Source organism: Castor canadensis, chromosome 3 (assembly GCF_047511655.1).
Source record: "Castor canadensis chromosome 3, mCasCan1.hap1v2, whole genome shotgun sequence".
Taxonomy (NCBI): Eukaryota; Metazoa; Chordata; class Mammalia; order Rodentia; family Castoridae; genus Castor; species Castor canadensis.
In genome coordinates, this window is record NC_133388.1 from 53,429,961 (window position 1) to 53,452,776 (window position 22,816).

Consider the following 22,816-nt stretch of genomic DNA (forward strand, 5'->3'; position numbering starts at 1 on the left):
TATAACTTTGAGATTATTTCCAGAGTAAAAATAGCTTTACAAAAGAAAGAGAAGAAAAAAATTAGATATAGTGAATACATACACCATCTCACCATTTTAAAGTTAGACTGCAAAGGGAAACAACAAATGAGGTAGTTGCTGGAAGGGGAAGGTCAAGAAAATTTAAATTTTACTCAACATGGAGGAATAACACCAAGCTGTATGCTGATGGAAATGATGAAGTAGAGAAGTAAAAACTGATGATTCCAGATGGGCAGGAGTGGGGTAAGAGGGTGGTAAACTAGTGGAGGAGTTTCCTTGGTTAGGGTGATGGGATCTGATGCACAAGGGAAGGACTCATTTTTAACAGCAGCATTGATTCTAGATTGAAAATTGCTGAAACCTAGCTAGCTGGCAGCCTCATCAAACTAGAACCAGTGAATGCAGAGGGGCACTGTAGACAGCCCCAGTAAAGTTCACCAGAAAAAAAAAGAACCTACTCTACACAGATACTTTGACAGCTCTGAGAAGCATTTGTCCTAAGGATAAAAACCAAGCCCCTACCCCAACTTAACTAGAATGTAAAGATAGAACTCCATCTTCATTACACCCTGAAATTGAGAGACACCTTAAAATTGATGTCACCAGATGTGTGCAAACCATCGAGCAAAGCAGTGGACACTGACAGGTTGTCACTGCCTGTGAACATGGGAAGTCACCTGCACGCTACGGGTTATCAATCATAAAATCAGTCCTTTGGTTAGGTTGCCTGCAATAATAGAGACATTTAGGGTTGAATTGAATTTGTTGCTTAAAAGGGCATCAACGATTACACTGGATTGAGGTTTGAGATGAGAAGTGCACACAGGGAAAGCAATCAAACTGTTTCCTCCTCTTCTATGTTCAACTCATTCTCAATACAACTCTTCTGACACCAAGCAATTCTCTGACACCACTGGGCATCCTATAATTTAACTCAGTTCTGACACTGTCTACTTGGAGATGCCATCAGATACCACAGGCACCATGCAACTGCCCTCCTCCTCTATTCCAGACACCCATTGCAAGCAGTGGGCTCCCAGGTTACCCACAACTTCTGTCCAACTTGGCTACAAATCAAAGGTTCCTATGACTCCCTCTTCAGTTTTGTTTCACAGAAACCAGAAAACAGATGACCTACTATTGCCAATGTATTAGAGGATGTAAATGATCGTGATGTCAGATGAAGAGATGTAGGAGGGGTCCCAAGCATAAGTTCTGTCCTTATAGGGGTTAGAGAGCACCACCGTTCTGGCATATAGATGTGTTCCTCAATCTGGAAGCTCTTGGGATCCTATACTTTTGGGCTGTTTGTGGATTCATCATGTAGGCATGAAGGATTGCTAACTCCATTTTCAGCCCCCTCCCCTCCATGGAGGACGTGGAGTGGAGCTGAAAGTTCCAAGTCTTTAATCATAGATGGGTCTTTCTGGTAACTAACCTCTATGCAGAAGCCCACCAAGAATCACATTATTAGAACAAAAGATGCTCCATCATCCAGGAATTTACATAGGTCATAGGAGCTTTTTGTCAGGAACCATGATCAAAGATCAATTACTAGAACAAAAGATTCTACTAGCATCTCTATAAGGGTTTTAGGAGCCCAGTGTAAGTAACCATTTGTTATATTATGCATATATAATATATATAATATACAATATATATAATATATTGTATATTATATATATTATTGTTTATAAAACAATTTCACAGCAAGTTATTGTGAACAGCAAAGATTTGTCAAAGGCCTAGAAATGTAGGTAAAGGCAAAAGAAACTGCTAGACAGCTGGGAAGAGATCACAGAATTTTCAAACTAGGAGAAGTTGGTCTAATATTTGACTAGAAATGTCTTATAGTTAGGTCAAAAGCCGATGGCTACTTTGAAAAAAAGCTGTATTTTTCATTGAATCATTAATATTCAAATAAGGAACATTAAAACATCTAGGCTAAATAGTAGTAAATGTAGGATAAACCTCAGGATTCTTTGATATGTCTTGGAATTATACTGAAAATATGAGGTGCAATGGAAAGCAAAATTCCTAATGCACAGAATGGAAAGCAGCCAGTCACCATGATTCCTGTAAGACCATGCTGACTGCATCACCATGGCAACCATTATGGCTGAATCACCATGGCAACCATGATGGCTGCATCACTGGCACTGGCAAAAGATAAGTCTAAAGGATATTTCTGCTCAGATTTGAAGAGTGCCCAGAATCAGATTTTGATTTGATTGAAAGTATAATTGTATAAATAAATATCTGCTATTTTGTATGTCAGATAATGTGTGATCAATCTGAGAAGTCTTTCCTTCCCTGCTCCTCCAAGGTGATATTACACTGATGGTACACATCAATAAGATCTTTGCCACTCCACTTTTTTGTGATGGCTTTTTCCATATAGGATCTCACAAACCATTTGCTTGGGCTGGCTTTGAACCATGATTTTCCTGATCTATGCCTCCTGAGTAGCTAGAATTACAGGTGTGAGCCACTGGCGCCTGGTAGGATCTTTTAAAAAAGATAATAAAATAATTGATTTTCAAGACAGAAATGATCAGGGTAAGTATACTACATTTAATTTATTCTATTTAATGGAAAAAGGAAAGACATTCTATATTGTCATCTAAACTAGTTACATTTTAAAGAAAGGAGACTCCATTTTCTCTGAAATTAAAAAAGTTAATTTCCCAGGGATTTGAAATTGCTAAGGTATTATAGCACAGGTTCAGTTATCTCTTCTCCAAAATTCTTGGGACTAGAAATGTTTGGGATTAAAAAAAAATTCTGTACATAATAAGACTTCTTGGGAATGGAATTCAAATCTAAACACAAATTCACTTATGTTTCATATGCATCTTATACATAAAGGTTAAAAGTAATTTTATACAATGTTTTTAGTGAGCCTGTATTTTGTCTGCGAACTGTCACATGAAGTTAGGTATAGAATTTTCCACTTGTGGTATCATGTCAGTGCTCAAAAAGTTTTGGATTTTGGAGTATTTTGGATTCTTGAGTTATGGATGCTCAATCTGTCAATACTTCTATAGATGCTGGGGCAATCAATAAGGTAAGTATATACTTGGTGCTCCTCAATTGTTAAAAATTGTACCAACTGTCATAGAAGTGAAGTTTTCTGATTATCAATGCATACCAGAATTTAATTAAATTTATTTTGCTTCATTTTCAGCAAATTAATAATTATAGCCAGTTAAGACTGGTTATATTTGAATATATCCCTTTTCTCTATAAGTCCTTTGGTATACTTTACCTGAATTTAGCATTCCTGGAAATACTCTCATTTGGCCTATAAAGAGAATGGATCCCATTCTTCCTAATAAAATTGAACACATCATTTTAGGGAAGGGATATTAAACTTTCACCTCAAATGCTGAAGAAATACGAAGTCCCAACTTAGAATATATGTCTTCTGTCCAGTACCAAGCCCACATTTAACCAGCCCATTTCTTAGTAAGCATTCCCTGAAGTTCAATTTCAATGTATTGAATCAATCATCAGAAAGATGACTTAGTCATTAGAAATGTTAATAAATTTATATACATTTTATTTTGAACTCTTTTAAAAAGAAGGTACACTATAAATGCTAGCTACTCAATAGCAATAAAAACAGCATGGTACTGGCACAAAAACAGACATAAAGATCAGTGGAACAGAATAGAGGACCTGGATATGAAGCCACACAACTATAACCAACTTATCTTTGCCAAAGGTGCTGAAAATATATGATGGAGAAAAGACAGCCTGTTCAAAAAAACTGCTGGGAAAACTGGTTAGCAGCCTGCAAAAAACCTGAAACTAGATCCTTGTTTATCACCCCATACCAATATTAACTCAAAATGGATCAAGGATCTTAATATCAGACCACAAACTCTAAAGTTGGTACAAGAAAGAGTAGGAAATACTCTGGAACTAATAGGTATAGGCAAAGACTTTCTCAATGGAATCCCAGCAGCTCAGCAACTAAGAGCATAGATAAATGGGACTTCATAAAACTAAAAAGCTTCCGCTCAACAAAAGAAATGGTCTCTAAACTGAAGAGAACACCCACAGAGTGGGAGAAAATATTTGCCAGCTATACATCAGACAAAGGACTGATAACCAGAATATATAGGGAACTCAAAAAACTAAATTCTCCCAAAATTAATGAACCAATAAAGAAATGGGCAAGTGAACTAAACAGAACTTTCTCAAAAGAAGAAATTCAAATGGCCAAAAACCACATGAAAAAATGCTCACCATCTCTAGCAATAAAGGAAATGCAAATTAAAACCACACTAAGATTCTACCTCACCCCTGTTAGAATAGTCATCATTAGCAACACCACCAACAACAGGTGTTGGTAAGGATTCAGGGAAAAAGGAACCCTTTTACACTGCTGGTGGGAATGCAAACTAGTACAACCACTCTGGAAAAAAATTTGGAGGCTACTTAAAAATCTAAACATAGATTTACCATATGATCCAGCAATACCACTTTTGGAGATATACCCAAAAGAATGTGACACAGGTTACTCCAGAGGCACCTGCACACCCATGTTTATTGCGGCACTATTCACAATAGCCAAGTTATGGAAACAGCCAAGATGCCCCACTACCTATGAATGGATTAAGAACATGTGGTATTTATACACAATGGAATTTTATGTAGCCATGAAGAAGAATGAAATGTTATCATTCACAAGTAAATGGATGGAACTGGAGAACATCATTCTGAGTGAGGTTAGCCTGGCCCAAAAGACCAAAAATCGTATGTTCTCCTTCATATGCGGACATTAAATCAAGGGCAAACACAACAAGGGGATTGGACTTTGATCACACAATAAAGCGAGAGCACACAAGGGAGGTATGAAGATAGGTAAGACACCCAAAAAGCTAGATAGCATTTGTTGCCTCAGTGCAGAGAAACTAAAGCAGATACTTTAAAGCAACTGAGGCCAATAGGAGAAGGGGACCAGGAACTAGGGAAAAGGTTAGTTCAAGAAGAATTAATTTAGAAGGTAACACACACGCACAGGAGAGCAATGCAAGTCAATTCCCTGTATAGCTATCCTTATCTCAACTAGCAAAAACCCTTGTTCCTTCCTATTATTGCTTATACTCTCTCTTCAACAAAATTAGAGATAAGGGCAAAATAGTTTCTGCCTGATAGTGAGGGGTGAGGGGGGAGAAGGAGGGGGAAGGGTAAGGGAGGGGGCAGGGGGAGAGGGGAGAAATGACCCAAACATTGTATGCATATATGAACAAAAGAAAAAAAATAAATGCTAGCTACTTAAAATCATACAATGACATGAAATAACTTACCTTTCTTAAAATGGTGGGCTCCATCCTTCTTTTTTTTGTGTTACATTTGTTTATGTAACTTTTTTTTTTTTTTGGCAGTAGAGTTTGGACTCAGGGCCTCACACTTACCAGGTATGCACTCTTATTGCTTGAACCATTTCACCAGCTCTTGTATTACATTTGAATTCTTTTCTATTACCCAAATTTTATTTAGCTAATTACATTCATGCTAGACTCTTCAAATCTATAAATTAACTTGGAATTTCATGGGGAGCATATATTTTTGATGTCTTGTCATGTGACACTTTTCATACACAAACTTTAAGGTATCTACTAAAGAGAAAGTATTTACTGAACACGTTACTCTCCAGCATCATGCAAAGTAGGCAACATGGCCTTTGATTTTAAGGGCTATGCAAAATAGATGGAAAAGTTAATTTATTTTTTGGCAGTCCTGGGGTTTAAAAGAGGGCATCATGTTTGCTAGGCAAGTGCTCTACCATTTGAGCCACTCTGCCAGTGGAAAGTTTATTGATGAAGGTGAAATTAATTAATAAATTTGGCTAGAATAGAAAAAGAAATTCATGAACAAGAAGAGATTTGAGCTGACCCCTAATGAGGGAAATAAGATTTGGACAGGCAAAAAATAAAGGCAAGAATCAGAGAAGTAGGAATTTTTATAACATATTAGTGGAGCAGTAAGAAGAACCAGTTGAAAAGGTCTGTTGGAAATATTTGGGAGAAATGAGGAAGTTTGAAATTTTCAAGTGGGGTCAATTTATAGAATACCCAATTAGCTAAGAAGCAGTCACTTCATCCATGTGCTTAGCTATGACTTTCTTTTGCTCTTACAGATACTTTTTTTTTTTTCTGAATACTGACAGTAACTTCTGTCAAAAAGCATCTTTCCAGCTTACAATAGTTCCTGGCTCCTTTCCTATCCATATGAGGGGGCTAATACCTAGGAGCCATGATTATATAATGGGGCTCAATTCTAATGTCAGTGGATTGAAATTGGAGACATCTCATTTTTGCTAGAACAGACAAGTCACTCTACAACTATGGAATTGAGACAGAAAGGAATCGACTGAATCTTTCTTCATCCAGCTGGAACTGGGAGTGTTACTAGGAGCCAAGGGCAGCCATCTTGTGTCTGCTGCATGGACCAGTCAGCTGAGAAATCCATTCTTCCCAGGAAAAGAAAGCAGCAGATACATAGAGAAGCAGAGATAGAGCATTCAGAATTCCCAAGGGGCCTTCAGTTCTTCCTTCCACTGCTTACCCAGTCCATTTCTGCTCTTGGATTCTCAGACATTCTGTGTCTTTTATAATTGACCACTTCTTTCTGCTTAAGCTAGCTTCCTTCAGGTCTGTTATTAGATACCCAAAGAGTCCTAATATAGCAATAAATAAAGATATTTACTGAAGCCTTGCTATTCTCTAATTTTGTACATGTTCCTTCTGCTAGTGTCATAAGGGCAAACTTTCTTTTATTTCATCATTTTCAGCATTAGTGTATTTTGTTGTTTCATAAATCTAAGCATTGCAGTTCACAACCCTTCAACCCCTCCCCTTGGTTTCTCTTCCCATTTTCCTTTCCTTTCTCTTAACTCTTTTCTTGAATGAAATACTAACAAAGAAATATGGAAAGTCTTAGAGTATAATTTATATATGCCTGGGGCTTGTGAACAGATAATGGCTTCATTTGCCCAAATCTCCCAGGACCTGTGATGCAAAGGGACAGAAAACAGGAAAGTTCAAAAACAAAACAAAGGACTGGCAGAGTGGCTCAGGTGGTAGAACACCTACCTAGCAAGTGTGAGGCTCTGAGTTTAAACTCTAGTACTGCCAAAGAATAATAATAATAAAAAACTCCAAAAGTGTTATTCAGATCCAGCAGAGCAGCCTGGATATCACCTGAGGGATAAGGTCACTCCCTTGCTTAAGAGACCCTCAATGGCTCCAGTGCCAGCTGAACCCCATCTCCTCTTATTTAGCTGCAGTAGGTTCTGCCAGATGTACACAAAACTATTGCTTGAAGAGGTCACTACCTAACTAGAAAGTCAGAAGCTTGGCATTTCAGAAAGAAGCGCCCTCCTGCTGAAGGGATCACGTGAAGAAAGTAGGTGGAGAAGCCAGGATGCTCAGAGGCCTTGAAGGGACTCCTCAAGGCAGATAACCAAGCTCTCAACTAACTAGCCAGCTAGCTGACAACTGTGTCAACACAATCACAGTTTTATCTAACAGCTAAACTAAAAATAATCTGTCACTTCACCATGCATGTGGGTCTGGCTCTGAGATGAGAAACAAATGCTGAAGTACAGGCTACTGCTGTATTTCCAACAAGGTGAGGTCAGAGATGTGACCATCTAGGCAGATCGCTTAGGAAGAAGGCAGTGGCTCAGTGCTAGTGCTTGGTCTTTTCGTAGTGATTTATTTGTGTCTCTTCAAAGGGCAATCCGATGTCATTTGGTAATTCTGCTTCCTGGATATTTCGTTTGTGTCCATAATAGGTCTTGTTCATATTTTTTGTAACTTTTTACTAGACTACAGATCTTTGAGAACAATAATCATGTATTTATTTAACTCTATAACTCTAGAAGCTAACAAGTCCAGCAACACAGACAAATTTCAATAAAATATCTATTGGATAAATGAATGAATCCGTAACTGAACAAATAGGAAAAAAAACTAGCCATAAATTTAGTAAAATTTAGGAAAGCTTCTTAAAGGACCTAATGTTTGGTCTGGGTCTTCAAGGAGTCAATGCAGTTAAGTGTTAGTTAAACAGAAAGGTAGAGAAATGAAGGCGAGAGACTGTTCTAGGTATTTGACATTCTCATCAAGGGAATTAAGGTGCTTCAGTATCATGTGTGGATGAGAGGAAAGGGATAAAACTGGAGAGACGGGCAGGGGCCAGAGGAACTTTATAGACTCTGCTAAAGAGTTTGAATGTTACCGTACAGGTGATGGGGAATCATGGTGAGATTTTCTTTATTATTATTATTATTATTATTATCATTATTATTTTGGTGGGACTGGGGTTTGAACTCAGGGCTTCACATTTGCAAAGCAGGCGTTCACAAAGCAGGCGCTCTACCACTTGAGCCACACCTCCAGTCCATTTTGCCCTGGCTATTTTGGAGATAGGGTCTTATGAACTGTTTGACTAGGCTGGCCTTGAACCGTAGCCTCCCCTATCTCAGTCAAGTAGCTAAGATTACAGGTGTAAGCCACTGGTACTTGGCATGAGATTTTCTTTTGGAAAGTTTTCTTTGGCAGCATTGTGAGAGAAAATTGATAGGAGGGATGGAGATGGGTTGAGATGGGACTGTGGAGATCAGGTAGGAACCCCCTGCAGTCAGTAATTCAGGTGACAGATGATGACTGCTTGAACTAGGACAGAAAGAAACATTTCAGCTCTCCTCCTCCTCCTGTCAGTTTTCATCCTTCTCTTTCAGGAACAGTGCCAGAGAGGCAAACACAAGGTAACAGAAGATGCCAAACACAAAAGAGCTTTACGAACTTTATCTCAGTTGGGACACCCTGAGAGACAAAGAGGAATTTTCCAGAAGACTCATTGGTAGAGCCCTCCTTCCCCCACAGAAGAACTGGATGTCCCTTTCTGATAGTATAGTCCTTGAGCCACCTCATCTCTTTCAGCAGTCAGTTAGGCCCACCTATCACTGTACTTTTTCAGCAAGGAAATTAAAAAGAGGAGCCAGAAAAAGGAAGAGAAGCAAAAGCTGCAAAGCAGCAAGGCACATGGTAAGGGCTCTTTATCTCAGTCACTAATAAAGAAGAATTAAAGCTGTTGAAAGACCAGGAGCTGATTATCTCATGGCCCAAGAGTCAAATTTTACAAAGGAGGTTTAGGAAAGAAAAATGTCCCTGGATATTTGGCCTGGCTTATTTCTGGAGGGAGAGGAGCTCTCTCTTCACTATCCAGGACATCCCTGATGACAGCTGGAAGGATCAGACCCCTTGCCCTGGGACAGCAGTTCTTGACTTTGGCTATACACTGGAATTAACTGAATATTTAAAAAAAAAAATACTGATGCCTGGCTCATACCCCCCAAGACATTCTAATTTAATTGGTTTGAGAACTGGTCCTTTTATAGAACCCTCTGGGTGGTGTGAACATGCAATTGTGCTAAGAACCAGTGCTCTAGACCAAGGACCAGATAGTAAACATTCTAGGTTTTTCAGCTATGTGCATCTGTGTTACAACTCTACTCTGCTGATGTAGTGTGAACAAAGCCACAGACAATATGTAAATGAGTGAGTGTAACTGTGTTCCAGTTATACTTTATGTACAAAAATAGGCAGTGGTTGGATTTGGTTCATGAGCCATAGTTTATTGCCTTCTGCATACTGCCAGGGCTGGCTGGATCACCCAGGTTGCTGAGCAAGGTGTAGAGGGAGAAAGTAGGAAAGATACACTAATTTTAAAAAGGCACATGGAAAAGTGTTCTAGTTTTATTTTAGTACGATGAAAGATATTTCTCAGTTCCTGTCCAAAAAACCTTTCCATAAAGTTGTGATGACTGACAAAAATTCATCTTACCGCCCTATAATAGCTGTCTATTCGTAACGACACTGGGGGGCCAATGTCACATTCAAAATCTGCCAACAAAGGGTTTGGATTAAAGTCTTGGTTCAATATGCATTAGCACTAATTTACGGCAAAGCTGACAGGTTATGTCTAGGAAGTGAAAGGAAGAGAAGAAGGAAGCTTACTATTAGCTTTAAAACTCTATATTGTTTGACTTCTTAGGGAAACCAAGTGTGACTTTTATGTTTTGAAGAAAATAAAACCTAATGAGGTATAAAGAAGACAAAATAATTTGTAATGGTGAATAAAAGGGTTAGACATGAAAGATACACATTTAACCTTAGAACCCAACAAGGATAGAAAATCCCAAATGATTTTTCTCTCTGTAAGGGCAGGGAGGTGACCTAGTAGACTGATGGGTCTTATGTGTTCTCCCCCTCCCTTGGTCAGAATTCAGCCATGAACTTTTGTTTTGCTTCTTTTGCTTTGCCTCTTTTGTTTGCCTTTAATTCAACATGGAGAACCAGCTTTAACTTCAGATTAAATGATATCTGGATATCATAAATGATATCATTTTATTCTGGAGAGACCCACAGAAGGCAAAGACACGCTAGAGAAACAAACAGTAGCCTAATCATGAAGATTCTCTCCTGTCATTTCTGATCTCATCCCTCTCTGTGGAAAGCAGTCTAACGACAGATGGCTGCAATTCATGCTTTTTACAATGAAGCTAGGTGAGCTTCTGGGGTTCTGTTGTCCTCACCTTTATCCTATCGATGTTGGCTTCCATCTTAAGCTGCTCTACCAGCTTCCTGGCTTGTGCTATGCTGGCGGTGTTGTTGCTGGCCATTGGAGTGCTGGGTGGATTTTTCAGACACTCTAGGAAAGAAAACAGAGAGGAAGGCTATATCAGAATCCATGAGCTGCCCAATGTGCAATTTTTTTGCAACTGGTGGATCATAAAACACTGATTGCAGACAGGTCTGGCTTCTGCATCCCACTTAGAGCCACATTTGATTGACAGGCAGAGTAGAAGATGAGGTTTAAATGAACATTTACCAAATTAGGTAGAATAATATGTGCTGCCACATTAAGAAAACAAGCTATTCACATTATCTTAATTTATAAAATAAATTCAAAACAGTAAGGGTGATGGTGTGCATTAGTACACTTGTGGTTGCTCTAGTTTATTAGGTGTTACTGCTGTCAGATGCTGGGCTAGGTTTCTTCACAGGATGAGGAGGGAGGAGTGAGCAGAGGGACAGATGGTAAATTCCATAGTTATGACACTACTTTCAATGTTCTCCTTATAGGCTCAGGCCCCACCCTGTTAGTTAATTGTGACCACCTCATTCTGTTATACTGCAGAGGCATTGAACAAGAGGGTTGGCTTTTTCAGTGTCACTTAATCCAGCATTGCTGTGAAGAGCCATTCCTCCCATTCTACTTGAAATGTGGCTCTATTCAAAACTCTGCTTTGCTCACAATTTTTCAGGAACAACTGTGATGTCAATGGGGAGGGAGTACCATGTCTAAATTGTTAAGTACATCAGTTAGTTTACTAGTGTTTTCCTAAATTAAGCACAAAAGACTTACTCTTTGGAAATGGAATATACGTGTTTTGCAAGTGGAGTTCTGCACCTACAAAGATCATGAGAAGGTCTCTTTGCTATATCTTGCCAATCTTGGTCCCCTCCTGTGCCCCCACCCCTACAAGTCCTATCCCAATTTTATTTCTCTTCTAATCCTTTCTTGACCCATCATCTCATTTCTTTGTCTTGAAAAGTATCCTATTTTATTTTCAGTGCCCATTTCCCCCATATTCTGATTGGATCCTGCTCCATGTCAAGGGAGTCAAATGCTATTTCAGGACCATCTGTGTAAATTGGTCCTGGAGGTCACTGACATCCAATAGTGAAGCAATGTCTGAGAGCTTCAATTTAACTAGAGTGCATGACCTGAGGAATGAGGAACATTAAACACTGCTTCCATCAACACTAGTCGAATCTTGTTCTAAAGATGTTATTTTAAAAGCTGTGACTTTTGCTAGCTTTGGGAAATCTTCTTTATCTGGAATTGGACCAGGATCAGGTTACCTGTCTCAAAAGGAAAGAGGACACAGAAAACCTTGGGAAGGAAGAATGACTACAATAAAATTTATACATAGTTTTACTTACTCCCTAAAATCAAGAAACAATTTTTGTATTAATTACCACAAGTGCAGAAGTCTATAAATTATGTTCTTTCATACTTATTTCTTGATATATAATTCTCCAAGACAAAAGAAAAAATTATGTATAATTGTTTGTAAAGTCCCTGCATAGAGAGTGTTACTTTATAATGAACAATGCAAAATGAGCCACCCCACAGTATTTGCAGCATAAATTGGAAGATAATTAACTATTCCCTCCACTTCGTTTCAAAGGATTTGGAGACAACACAGTGAGAGCGAAGACTGAAGGGATTTTTGAAGCCACAAAGATCTCCAAACTGAACTTCCATATACTTGAAGATTAAGGGAAGGAGAACTGCATGTGAAAACAAAAAAAAAAAAAAAAAGAAACACAATTTCATTGACAAGGTTAGGGACCTAAATCATTGCAGCCCCACAGGGAAATTATATGCCCACAATCAAACCTCTAACAGCCTAGCCGTACTTCATTGGGTCAAGATGGAGTATTGACATCTAGTAGGATAGCCTACTCCTTCCTTCACACACAGTCGGAAGCAACCATGATCTATAGGCTCAGTGATCTATAGGTTCAGTGAAGCTAATGTTTCTGTCAAACTTGAATACATTCATCACACTAGAATGCAGACAATCACAGAATTATGGAATCCTCCTTGGGCCTAAGGGAGGTGTGGGAGTCTGGCCACTACTTTTGTGACTTTGAATCTAAACCAGATTATTCAGTAACTTAAAATAGAGATCACAATTTGCCTCCCAATACCCCTTCCTCTCTTCTTCATTACTAATGACATTTTTCCCCCTTTTTAACAGAGATCACAAGCACCCTGGACCTTACTTGGGTATAGTCTGCTGAAAGATACATTCTCCAGCCTCCCTTGCAGCTAGATAAAGTTAGCTGACTAAGTTTTGGCCAGTGAGATTACAGGCAGAAGTGTGCTTGCCTCCCCTTCCTCCTGTGGCTGACCATCTTGAGTATTCTAGGGCAAGCAGGAAAGAGCTGCATCCTTAATGACTGTGTGGAGACCCACCATGCTGGCTGTGGACTGTCCATCTTTTATGTGAGGGAGAAAGAAATGTCCATGTTGCTTCCAGCACCATTATTAAGAGTTTCTCTGTCACCAGTCAACAGACCTGCTATTAACTGATTAAATGTCCTGTTATTTTCACTTGACTATCCAGGAAAGTCTATGTCTTAATGCATTTTCATGCTCCCTGGAGAAAACTATGGTGTCCTGAGGAGACTGAGTAGTATACTGTTTCTATTGCTTTTGTAACATATTACTACAAATCTAGTGACTTCACCAACATTTATCCTGTACTTCTGGAGATCAGAAGCCTCAAAAGGGTCTCAGTAGAAAGTTTCCTTTTCTTCAGCTTCCAGAAGCTTTTTCAAAGCTAACAAAGGTGAGTTGAATCTTCATATCATGTCACTTTGACTTCCTCTGAAGCACATCTCCCTGTGATTCTGATTCCTCTTCTGCCCATCCCTTTCCTCTCTTACAGATCCTTGTAACAACACTGGGACCATCCAGATAACCCAGGATAACATTTCTCTCTTTAGGTCAGCTGATTAGCAACCTTAATTCTACCTGCAACCTGAATTCCCCTTTGCCATGTAATATAATATAGTTTCAGGTTCTGGGAACTGGGACATGACCAACTTTGGAGGGGGAGTCGATTATTTTGCTGCCATGGAAGGAGGTCTCTGCACAAACAGGGAAGGGGAAGGGAGATGGGGAGTTGAGAGGAGGAAAGAGAAGGGAAGGAACAAGTGATTAGAAAAGCTGGAGAGAACACATTTGAAGCCTAGACGGACTTGAGTGAAGAACAAACACAGCCTTTGGGCTTCTGGTTTAAGACAGTACATGAAATGCAAAATTTGAAGGTCAAGAAAGGAACACTTGGACCCCTAAATGTTAAACCCATGGTGTCCTAAAAGCAAGTGGCTTTGTAAATGTTATAGAAGACAACATGTATGTGGCCATGCTTCCAGCTATTTCCTGAAACACCATGTGATATGCTTCTATTTCTGCTTACTTTGGTTTGTTCAAATCCTATTAAAGCCAAATACTGCAAAACAAAACAGAACAAACAACAACAAACAATGTGAGAAGAAGAGGAGAAAAGCTGTTCTCATGTCTAAGTGTGGTAACTAAGAAAAAGTTAGCCTATTTTCTAAGCTTGAGGTTTGGACAATGCATCTCATCTCTCTCTCTCTCTCTCTCTCTCTCTCTCTCTCACACACACACACACACACACACACACACACAAACATTTATACTGTTGTGTAACCATCATCATCATTCATCTCCAGAACTCCTTTATTTTGTAAAAGTGAAATGCTACACCTATTAAACAATGACTTCTCATTCTCCCCTCCCATCAGCCCCTGACAACCTCTATTCTACTTTCTATCTCTGATTGTGACTCCCTTATGTTATGCCTCTTATAAGTGGAATCATGTACCATGTGTCTTTTTGTGACTGGCTTGTTTAACATAGAACAGGTTTATCTATGATGCAGCATGTTAGACTATTTTTTTTAAGGTTGAATGATACTCATTGTCTACATATATCACATGTAAAGAATCCATTCATTTATGGACATGTTGGTTGCTTCCACATTTTGGCTACTGTGAAATGGCTGCTGTGAACATGGATTTCCAAACAGATCTTCAAGACCCTGCTTTCCACTTCTTTGGGTATATACCCAGAGGGGAATTGCTAGATCATATGAAAAAATTCTTTTAAATTATTTTGAGGAACTGCTATGCTATGATGTACCATTTTATATTCCCACCAACAGTGCACAAAGTTTCTAATTCCTTTATATTTTCATCAACACTTGTTATTTTCTGTTTTGTTTTAATACTAGCAGTCATCGTAATGGGTGTGAAGTGTTATCTCATTGTGGTTTTGATTTGCATTTCCCTAATGATTAGTGATGTTGAATATCTGTTCGTGTGTTTATTAGCTATTCTTTGGAGGAATGCCTATTGAAGTCCATTGTCTTTTGTTTTGTTTTGTTTTCTGGTGGTACTGGGGTTTGAACTCAGGGCTTGGTGCTTGCTAGGTAGGTGCTCTACCACTTAAGCCACACCTCCAGCTCTTTTTGCTTTGGTTATTTTAGAGATAGTGTCCTGGACAGGCCTGTATTGTGATCCTCCTATTTATGCTTCCCACTGGAAGCTGGGATGGCAGGCATGTGCCACCATGCTCAGCTTTTTCTGTGGAGAGAGGGTCTTATGAATTTTTTGCCCAGGTTGGTCTAGAACAGTTATCCTCCTGATCTCAGCTTTTCATATAGTGCTACCCTGCTCAGTTATCGGTTGATACGGAGTCTCATGGACTTTTGCCTGGGTTGGCCTTGAGGCATGATCCTCTCAATCTTTGCCTTCCAAGTAGCTATGATTGTAGACGTGAGCCACTGCAACCAATCTTCATTGCCTATGTTTCAATTGGGTTTTTGATGTTGAAGTTTAGAAATTCTCTATATATTTAGGATATTAACCTCTCATCAGATAAATGATTTGCAAATATTTTATCTCATTATGTTGACTGCCTTTTTTCTCTTTTGTTACTATAGTTTGATATACAAAAGTTTAAACTTTTTATAGAATTTGTATATTGGCTGTTGTTGCCTATGTCTTTCTTTGGAATCATATACAAGCAATCATTACCAAATTCAATGTTGTGAAGTTTTTGTTCTTTGTTTTCTTCTAAGAGTTTTATAGTTTTAGCTCTTACATTTAGGTCCTTTTTGTGTGTTTGTCTGGGAAGGAGGTATTAGATATTGAACCCATAGCCTCATTCTACCATTGAGCTATATCTCAACCCTCTTCAATCCATTTGAGTTAATTTTTGTTCATGGTGTCCAGGGTATCTAATTGTTGGAAAGAATGTCTTTTCCCTCATTGAATTATGAACTAGTTTTTTGTTCCTTCCTCTAAATTCATATGTTGAAACCTAGTCCCCAGTGTGATAGTATTTAGTAGGAGGACTTTGGAGATAATTAGATCATGAAGGTGAAGGCCTTCTGAGTGTAATTAGTGTCCAAAAAAGAAGCAGAATATAGATACTCTCCACCTTTCCGTCAGTCATGCGAGCAAACAGTGAAAAGATCACTATCTGCAAACTAGGAAGAGGCCCCTTGCCAGAACCTGCCAATGGTGGCACATGAATCTTGGACTTCTACACTTCAGAACTGTGAGAAACTTTTTGTTGTTGTTCTTTAGGCCACTCATCTCATGATATTTTTCTTATAGCAGACTGAACCAAGTAAGATACATGATCTTAGCCAGGAGCCAGTGGCTCACACATATAATCTTAACTACTCAGGAGGCAGAGATTTGGGGATCATGGTTGGAAGCCAGCCCCTGAGAATAGTTTTTTGAGACCCTGTCTTGAAAATACCCAACATAAAAAAAAAGCTGGCAGAGTGGCTCAAGTGGTAGCGTGCCTGCCTAGCAAGTATAAGGTCCTGAGTTCAAACCCCAGTACCACCAAAAAAAAAAAAAAAAAAAAAGATACATGAGTGTGGCACCCTTGTCAAAATCATTTGACCATATATGTAAGGGTTATTTCTGGGATCCCTATTCTGTTCCATTGGTTTGCCTTTATACTTATACCATATTGCTTTGATTACCATAGTTTTGTACTAAGTTTTGAAATAAAAAGTCCTCTAATTTATTCTTTTTCAAGGTTGTTTTGGATATTTGGGCTTCCTTGAGATTTCATCTGAATATTAGGATGTATTTTTCTATGTCTGCCAAAAACATTGTTGGAATTTTTATAGGTATTGAATATGTAATTTGTTTGGTTAGCACTTCTAATCCATGAACGTGGTATATCTTTCCATTTATTGATTTTCTTTCAGCAATGTTTGTTAATTTTCATTGTACAAGTGTTTTCTCTCCTTGGTGAAATCAATTAAGTATTTTTATTCTTTTTTATACTCTTATAATACAATTCTTTTCTTTTTGCAGTACTGTGGTTTGAACTCAGGGCCTTGTACTTGCTAGGCAGACACTCTACCAGAAGAGCTACACTCCCATCACAATGCTTTTCTTAATTTCCTCTTCAGATTTTTCATTGTTTGTGTATAGAAGTGCTACACCACTGATTCTTAATGAAGATGGTGAAAGCTTTTGCATGTCACCCCTACTTGAGTTGACAGCAATTGCATATAATGAGAAGGGAGGCTAAGGAATAGGTGTTGTAACTTGTGAGCATAATGGGATCAAGAAAAAGGGTTAACAGAGCGCCAACAGATGTGTAAGCATTTTCAACAGGAAGCACAGACATCAGATATCCTCTGCTAATGTTCCTGTTTCATCTTGCATGCTACTGAAATTGGACAGAACTAATTCTTTTTAAGAGGGAAGGAAATGGTTTGAATCCACTAACCACTGAAACAGCTCTAAAAAAAAAAAAGTAAAATTCTGCAGAGAAGATCATGTACACAAAGCTTCAAAATGTACATACCTCTAGAAACAAATGACAAAAAATCTTTTAGTTAAAAAGACAGGGTCATTCACTTCTGTATCCTGCCTCCCTGTGACCCCATCAGCTTAATCTTTGGTGAGGCACTACGACCTATGATGCACTGAAGTTTTGCAGTACGGCCTTGGAGCCCTCAGACAACTGCTCCACAGATGTGCTCAGCAGTGCATAATATCTCTTCTAGAAGTTGGTAGGGCAGAGGTAAATAGAGTCATACTCAAAGGTTTTTTTGGGGGGGTAGGAAAGGGGAAGGGAAACTCCAGATTCCAGAAACTACTTCTGGATATGAGAACGTTTCTGGGAGTCAGCTGAGGTGATGGCCAAAGGTTGGACATGATAGAGTGGCTTTCTTTGGTCCAGCAAGCAGTCCTAAGCATAGCAATTGGTAGCAGCTGCCAAGAACTGGGTCACCTGGCCACCAAGATATGGCAGGAATGTGGGTGGTTACATTCTCTGAATTTCAATCAGAAAATTATAATGTTGAAAGCTTATCTTTCCAGAATTCTATAGCCAAAATCTCTTTTTAAAAAATTCTAGTAACCTACCCTCTGACAATTTCAAACAGGATTCAACCTTCTCTTCATGCCCCACACTTGACTCACTGGCAGAGATACCCAACCTGGGGAGGTCTTGCTTCTTAGGAGGCACTTGGACATGTGTGGGAGTAGTTTGGGTTATGATATAAATGGGGTTACAATTGGGATTTAGTGTGCAGAGGTGCACGTGCTAATGCTCTTCACCACACCAGGCAACGATGAATTTTACTGTTCCAAATTCCCAGTGCCCTCAGTGAGAAATATGGAAGGACACCCCTGAAAAAGCCACAAAGTCATACATGAAAAAGCTGCTTAAAGAAAATACTCCATGCAGAAAGGTTTAATAGCCTTGGCTTTTATAGTCTTACATTTTATCATTCCTATTACCTTTCCAGTGATGAATAAGTGTTAAGTGCTCATAATTCTCATTTGTATTATTATACTTTATGGATACTTGGTCTCTGCTCATTTAAAATAGAACAGAGTCTCTTTTGTGCAAATGTACTATAGAATGAGGTTATGCTGGATGATATTTGCCAACAAGCTAAAAAAAAATACAATAACAAAAATCCCTAGAACAATTATAGAGATTATAAGTGAGAGACTGATGGAATTATGCAAGAATGTCTTCATTATCCCATGTGAATTCCAAACCCAAGAAGAAAAATACAGAAGGCAGTTTATTCTATTAAACTGATGAGAGCCCCCCCACACCCAAACAACATGAAAAATAGACCTGTTATGGAATAATATCCAATAAATGAGATTTCTTTTTCTAAAAATATAGTCAGGATTTTACTTTTCTTCAGGAGGAACTTTTCTGTTAAGAAACCACACATTTTGCTGTCATTTAAGCTTTGTGGTAAAACACACAACCCCTTATTTCTGTGGCATGAAGATAAATAAATGTTTGGATAATGGGGTCTTTGCCTTAGAGTGTAGATTAATTGTGGAGGATTCCATTCTTTTCATCCTTTAATGGTGTTTTTAAAACTCTTAGACTTCCCTAGGACCTTTAACTGTAATTACAGCTGTGTGTTTCTCAGCAATGTGCTTTGATACTTGCAGTAGGTGCTGAGGGGTGGTTTTGATTTATTGGTTGTGTGTACCTACTTGTATTGCACTGGCAATAAAACAAACAATTTCTGGATCTAGAATACAAGTGAGAGGCTTATAAAGATCCCCTCACTCGATAACGTCTTTATTATTCTCATTATCAGTCACATCATTGATGTTTGATTATCGGTTGCTTTTGAATTACAGGACTAATTCCAAATATTCCAATTTAGAATTTTTTTAGAGATTCCACACTTATCTGGACAAATGTCTTTGCTAAGTGCTAATACCATAACCCAAGTTTAGCTTGGGCATTTTTGTCATTCGCTTAAAAAAAAATTCCTATTCTAATTTGTTCAGCAGCAAGTAAATACAGTATCATGAAATTGATTATATTATACATACTAATAAAAACGCTAACTTGCTGGGCACTGGTGGCTTACACATGTAATCCTAACTACTCAGGAAGCAGAGATCAGGAGGACAGTGATTTGAAGCCAGCCCTGGGCAAGTAGTTTGCAAGACCCTATCTCAAAAGTACCCAATACACAAAAAAAGGGCTGTCAGAGTGGCTCAAGTAGTAGAGCACCTGCCTGGCAAGCATGGGGCCCTGAGTTCCAGCCCCAGTACTGCCAAAAAAGAAAAAAAATGCTAGCTTATATATCAGGCTAATCACTATGCAATGCCAAATGATATATGCACACCATCAAATTGTTTATATTAAATATATACCAATTAGATTAGTATGTATACTAATCTTAGATTATGCATACAGTTGTAAGAGTACACTTACAGTACTATATGTAAGAGTACAGTTAATATCCATTCCTATGAAGAGTTTTCACAATCAGAACATTTACAAATAGTGGCTGCAATGTGATTCAAATAACTAAAATTTGAGATTGCCAGGCTTCAGGGTAGCTTTTTGTTTCACATCTCTTTCTATTACCAGTTTTCCACTTTGACTTGAAAATGCCAAAATAGTAGCTAGCCATGGTGTCACATGCCTGTATTTCCAACTACTTGGGAGGCAGAGACAGGAGGATCTAGAGTTTGAGGCCAGCCTGGGCAGAGATAGTGAGACATATTTCAAAAACAAAATTATAATGAAAGGGTTGTGGGGAATGGCTCAAGTGGTAGAACACTTTCCTAGCACATGCAATGATCTGAGTTCAACTCCCAGTACTGAAAAAAAAAGTACCAAAATAGCACATCAATCTCTGCTAGTCAGCAGACAATATTTCTTTTGTTCCTCCAGCAACCTTGGACAGTTTAAATCAATTAAGAGATTTACTGTAGCTCTGCTGCTTCTCTCAACACTTTCAAGCCCCAAGTATCTGGGTTATAATCCACTTGAGCCATGCCCTAAACTTGGCTCAATTTTGAGCAGCAGCATGGAGGTTTGAGATGGAGAATGAAAAATGAGGTGAGAATAAACTGGGTAGTGCCGAGTGTACAGGAAATGTGTCCACACTAACAGGCATGGAGGAGCTTGGAGGCAGAGGGCATAGAAGGCTGAACTGGAGACTGGCAGGCAGAGTGCCTGATTCACTGATGGAGATTCCATCTCCAGTCCAGAACTCAGTGTCCTGTTTGCTCCCACTCCCCAACACACTGGGAGGACACTCCTAGGTTGGATACTTGCTGCCTTTGGGGCACAAACTTGGTGGGGGGGGGCGGGCAGTGGGAGGGGTGCTGTCGAGCAAATGGAAACTTATATGGTACAAAGGCTGTAAAGTGCCTTTCAGCTAGTTGCAGCTCCCGGTACACAAAGAAGGAACGCCTCTAAAGTGAAGTGGACTACCGACACTTGACCAGCCCACCCTCAGCCCACACACACCACCAAGATGTACACTAGGAGCTACAAGAGACTCCAGCTAGCTTTCTTCTCTCTGAGTGGTGCTGGAGATCAGACCCAGTGCTCTGTGGGCATGTGTGCAAATATTTGGCCACTAAGATGTACCTCTAGTCCAGTGGTGAGAAATAACTCATGGTCCCTGCCACCACATAGTCCTGCCTGAACATTGAGAATATTTCAACTGAAAGGCTGCAGGTGATTAAGACTTCCAACCAATGACTTGGCTGCAGACGTAGATGTACAAATGGCCAATAAACACATGAAGAAATGTTCAGCATCCTTAGTCATAAACTAAATGTAAGTCAAAACGACATTGAGAGTCCATATTGCTCCAGCCAGAAAGGCTATCATCAAGAAAACAACAACAGGGAGGGGGTGGGGGCAGGGGGGAGAAATGACCCAAGCATTGTATGCACATATGAATAATAAAACAATAAAAATTAAAAAAAAAAAAGAAAACAACAACAAATGCTGATGAGGATACAGGGAAAAAAAAAGAACCCTTGCTCATGGAATGTAGATTAACCACTAGGGAAATCAGTATGTAGGTTGCTCAAAAACTACAAACTAGAACTGCCATATGATCCTGCTATGTTACTCCTGGGCATATATCTGAAGAATGTAAGTCAACGCTCAATAGAGACACCTGCACACCCATGTTTGTAGCAGCACTATTCATCATAGCCAAACTATGGAGTCAGCTAAGTGCCCATCTACAGATGGATGGATAAAGAAAATGTGGTATTTATATACAATGGAGTTTTATTCAGCTATAAAAGAAAAACTAAATTATGTCATTTGCAGGAAAATGGGTAGAACTGGAGAACATCATGATAAGTGAACTAAGCCAGATTTAGAAAGACAAATATCATATGTTCTCTCTCATATGTGAAATCCAGACCTAAAAAAATTACACAGATGTAAAAGGAAGACAGCAGAAGGGGGGAGGGAAAAAGAAGAAGGTGATAGAGAGGTGAATGTGATTGAAGTACATTATACACATGTATAAAAATAGAATATTAAAGCCCATTAAGATTGTAAAAAAAGAGGGGGATGAGAAATAGAGGGGTAAATATGATCAAAGTACATTATATGCATGTATGGAAATGCCACAATGAAATCCCTTTGTGCAATTACTGCATGCTAATTAAAACAAGAGAGAGAAAAAGAATGATTTTGGACTTATGGGGCACTGGTTTGTGTCTGGAGAGAGGGAAAGCAAGAAAGGGGAGAGAGATTAGATGGGGACCAGTGAAAGGCATCAAGCACAGGAAGACAGGGAATCCACAGGAGGCCAGAATGTCAAGGGCTGGACATCACAGTGTCTGAGGTGAAGGGTGGATTTGCAAAACAAACAAAAATGAAAACAAACCCGGAGCTTTCCAAAAGCCTCCACTTTTCCCTTTCTCCCTCTCCACCTTTCAATGCTCTCATTTCTGGGAATTTGATTTTACAGGCCAAAGGCTCTGTTCTTTCTGCAGGGAATGAGGAACTTATGCAAATGTGAGTATTAATTTGTAGACCAAGAGCTCGCCCTGTGCCAGGACCAAGTGCTTTCAAGCATGATCTCATTTAAGCCTCAGGTCAGCGCAGGGGAACTGAGTGAGGAAACTGAGGTTTAGATTAAGTTCACACATCTGGGAGCACGGTGTAGCTGAACAATCTCCCTGGGGAAAGATTTTCTTTCAGCTCGTCTCAATTTCTGTTTTCAGAGGCAGCAGCCGGATCCTAATCTGAGTCCATGGTGCATGTTGAGACACTTTCACAAGCATAATAGCCATTTCTTACTGTCCATGGCTCT

At 39.1% G+C, this 22,816-nt stretch overlaps 1 protein-coding gene across 5 annotated transcripts in view; it reads right to left on the minus strand.

Annotated features, from left to right (window-relative positions):
* Nucleotides 1-22,816, minus strand: part of Gng2 (G protein subunit gamma 2) — a 116,048-nt gene that overhangs the window by 11,452 nt on the left and 81,780 nt on the right. For all 5 annotated transcript variants that reach the window (XM_074067980.1, XM_074067982.1, XM_020179509.2 and 2 more), the window contains one exon: nucleotides 10,637-10,752. In XM_074067980.1, coding sequence (XP_073924081.1) covers nucleotides 10,637-10,723 — 87 coding nt within the window. In that variant the 5' untranslated portion in view covers nucleotides 10,724-10,752. The remainder of the gene's footprint in view (nucleotides 1-10,636; nucleotides 10,753-22,816) is intronic.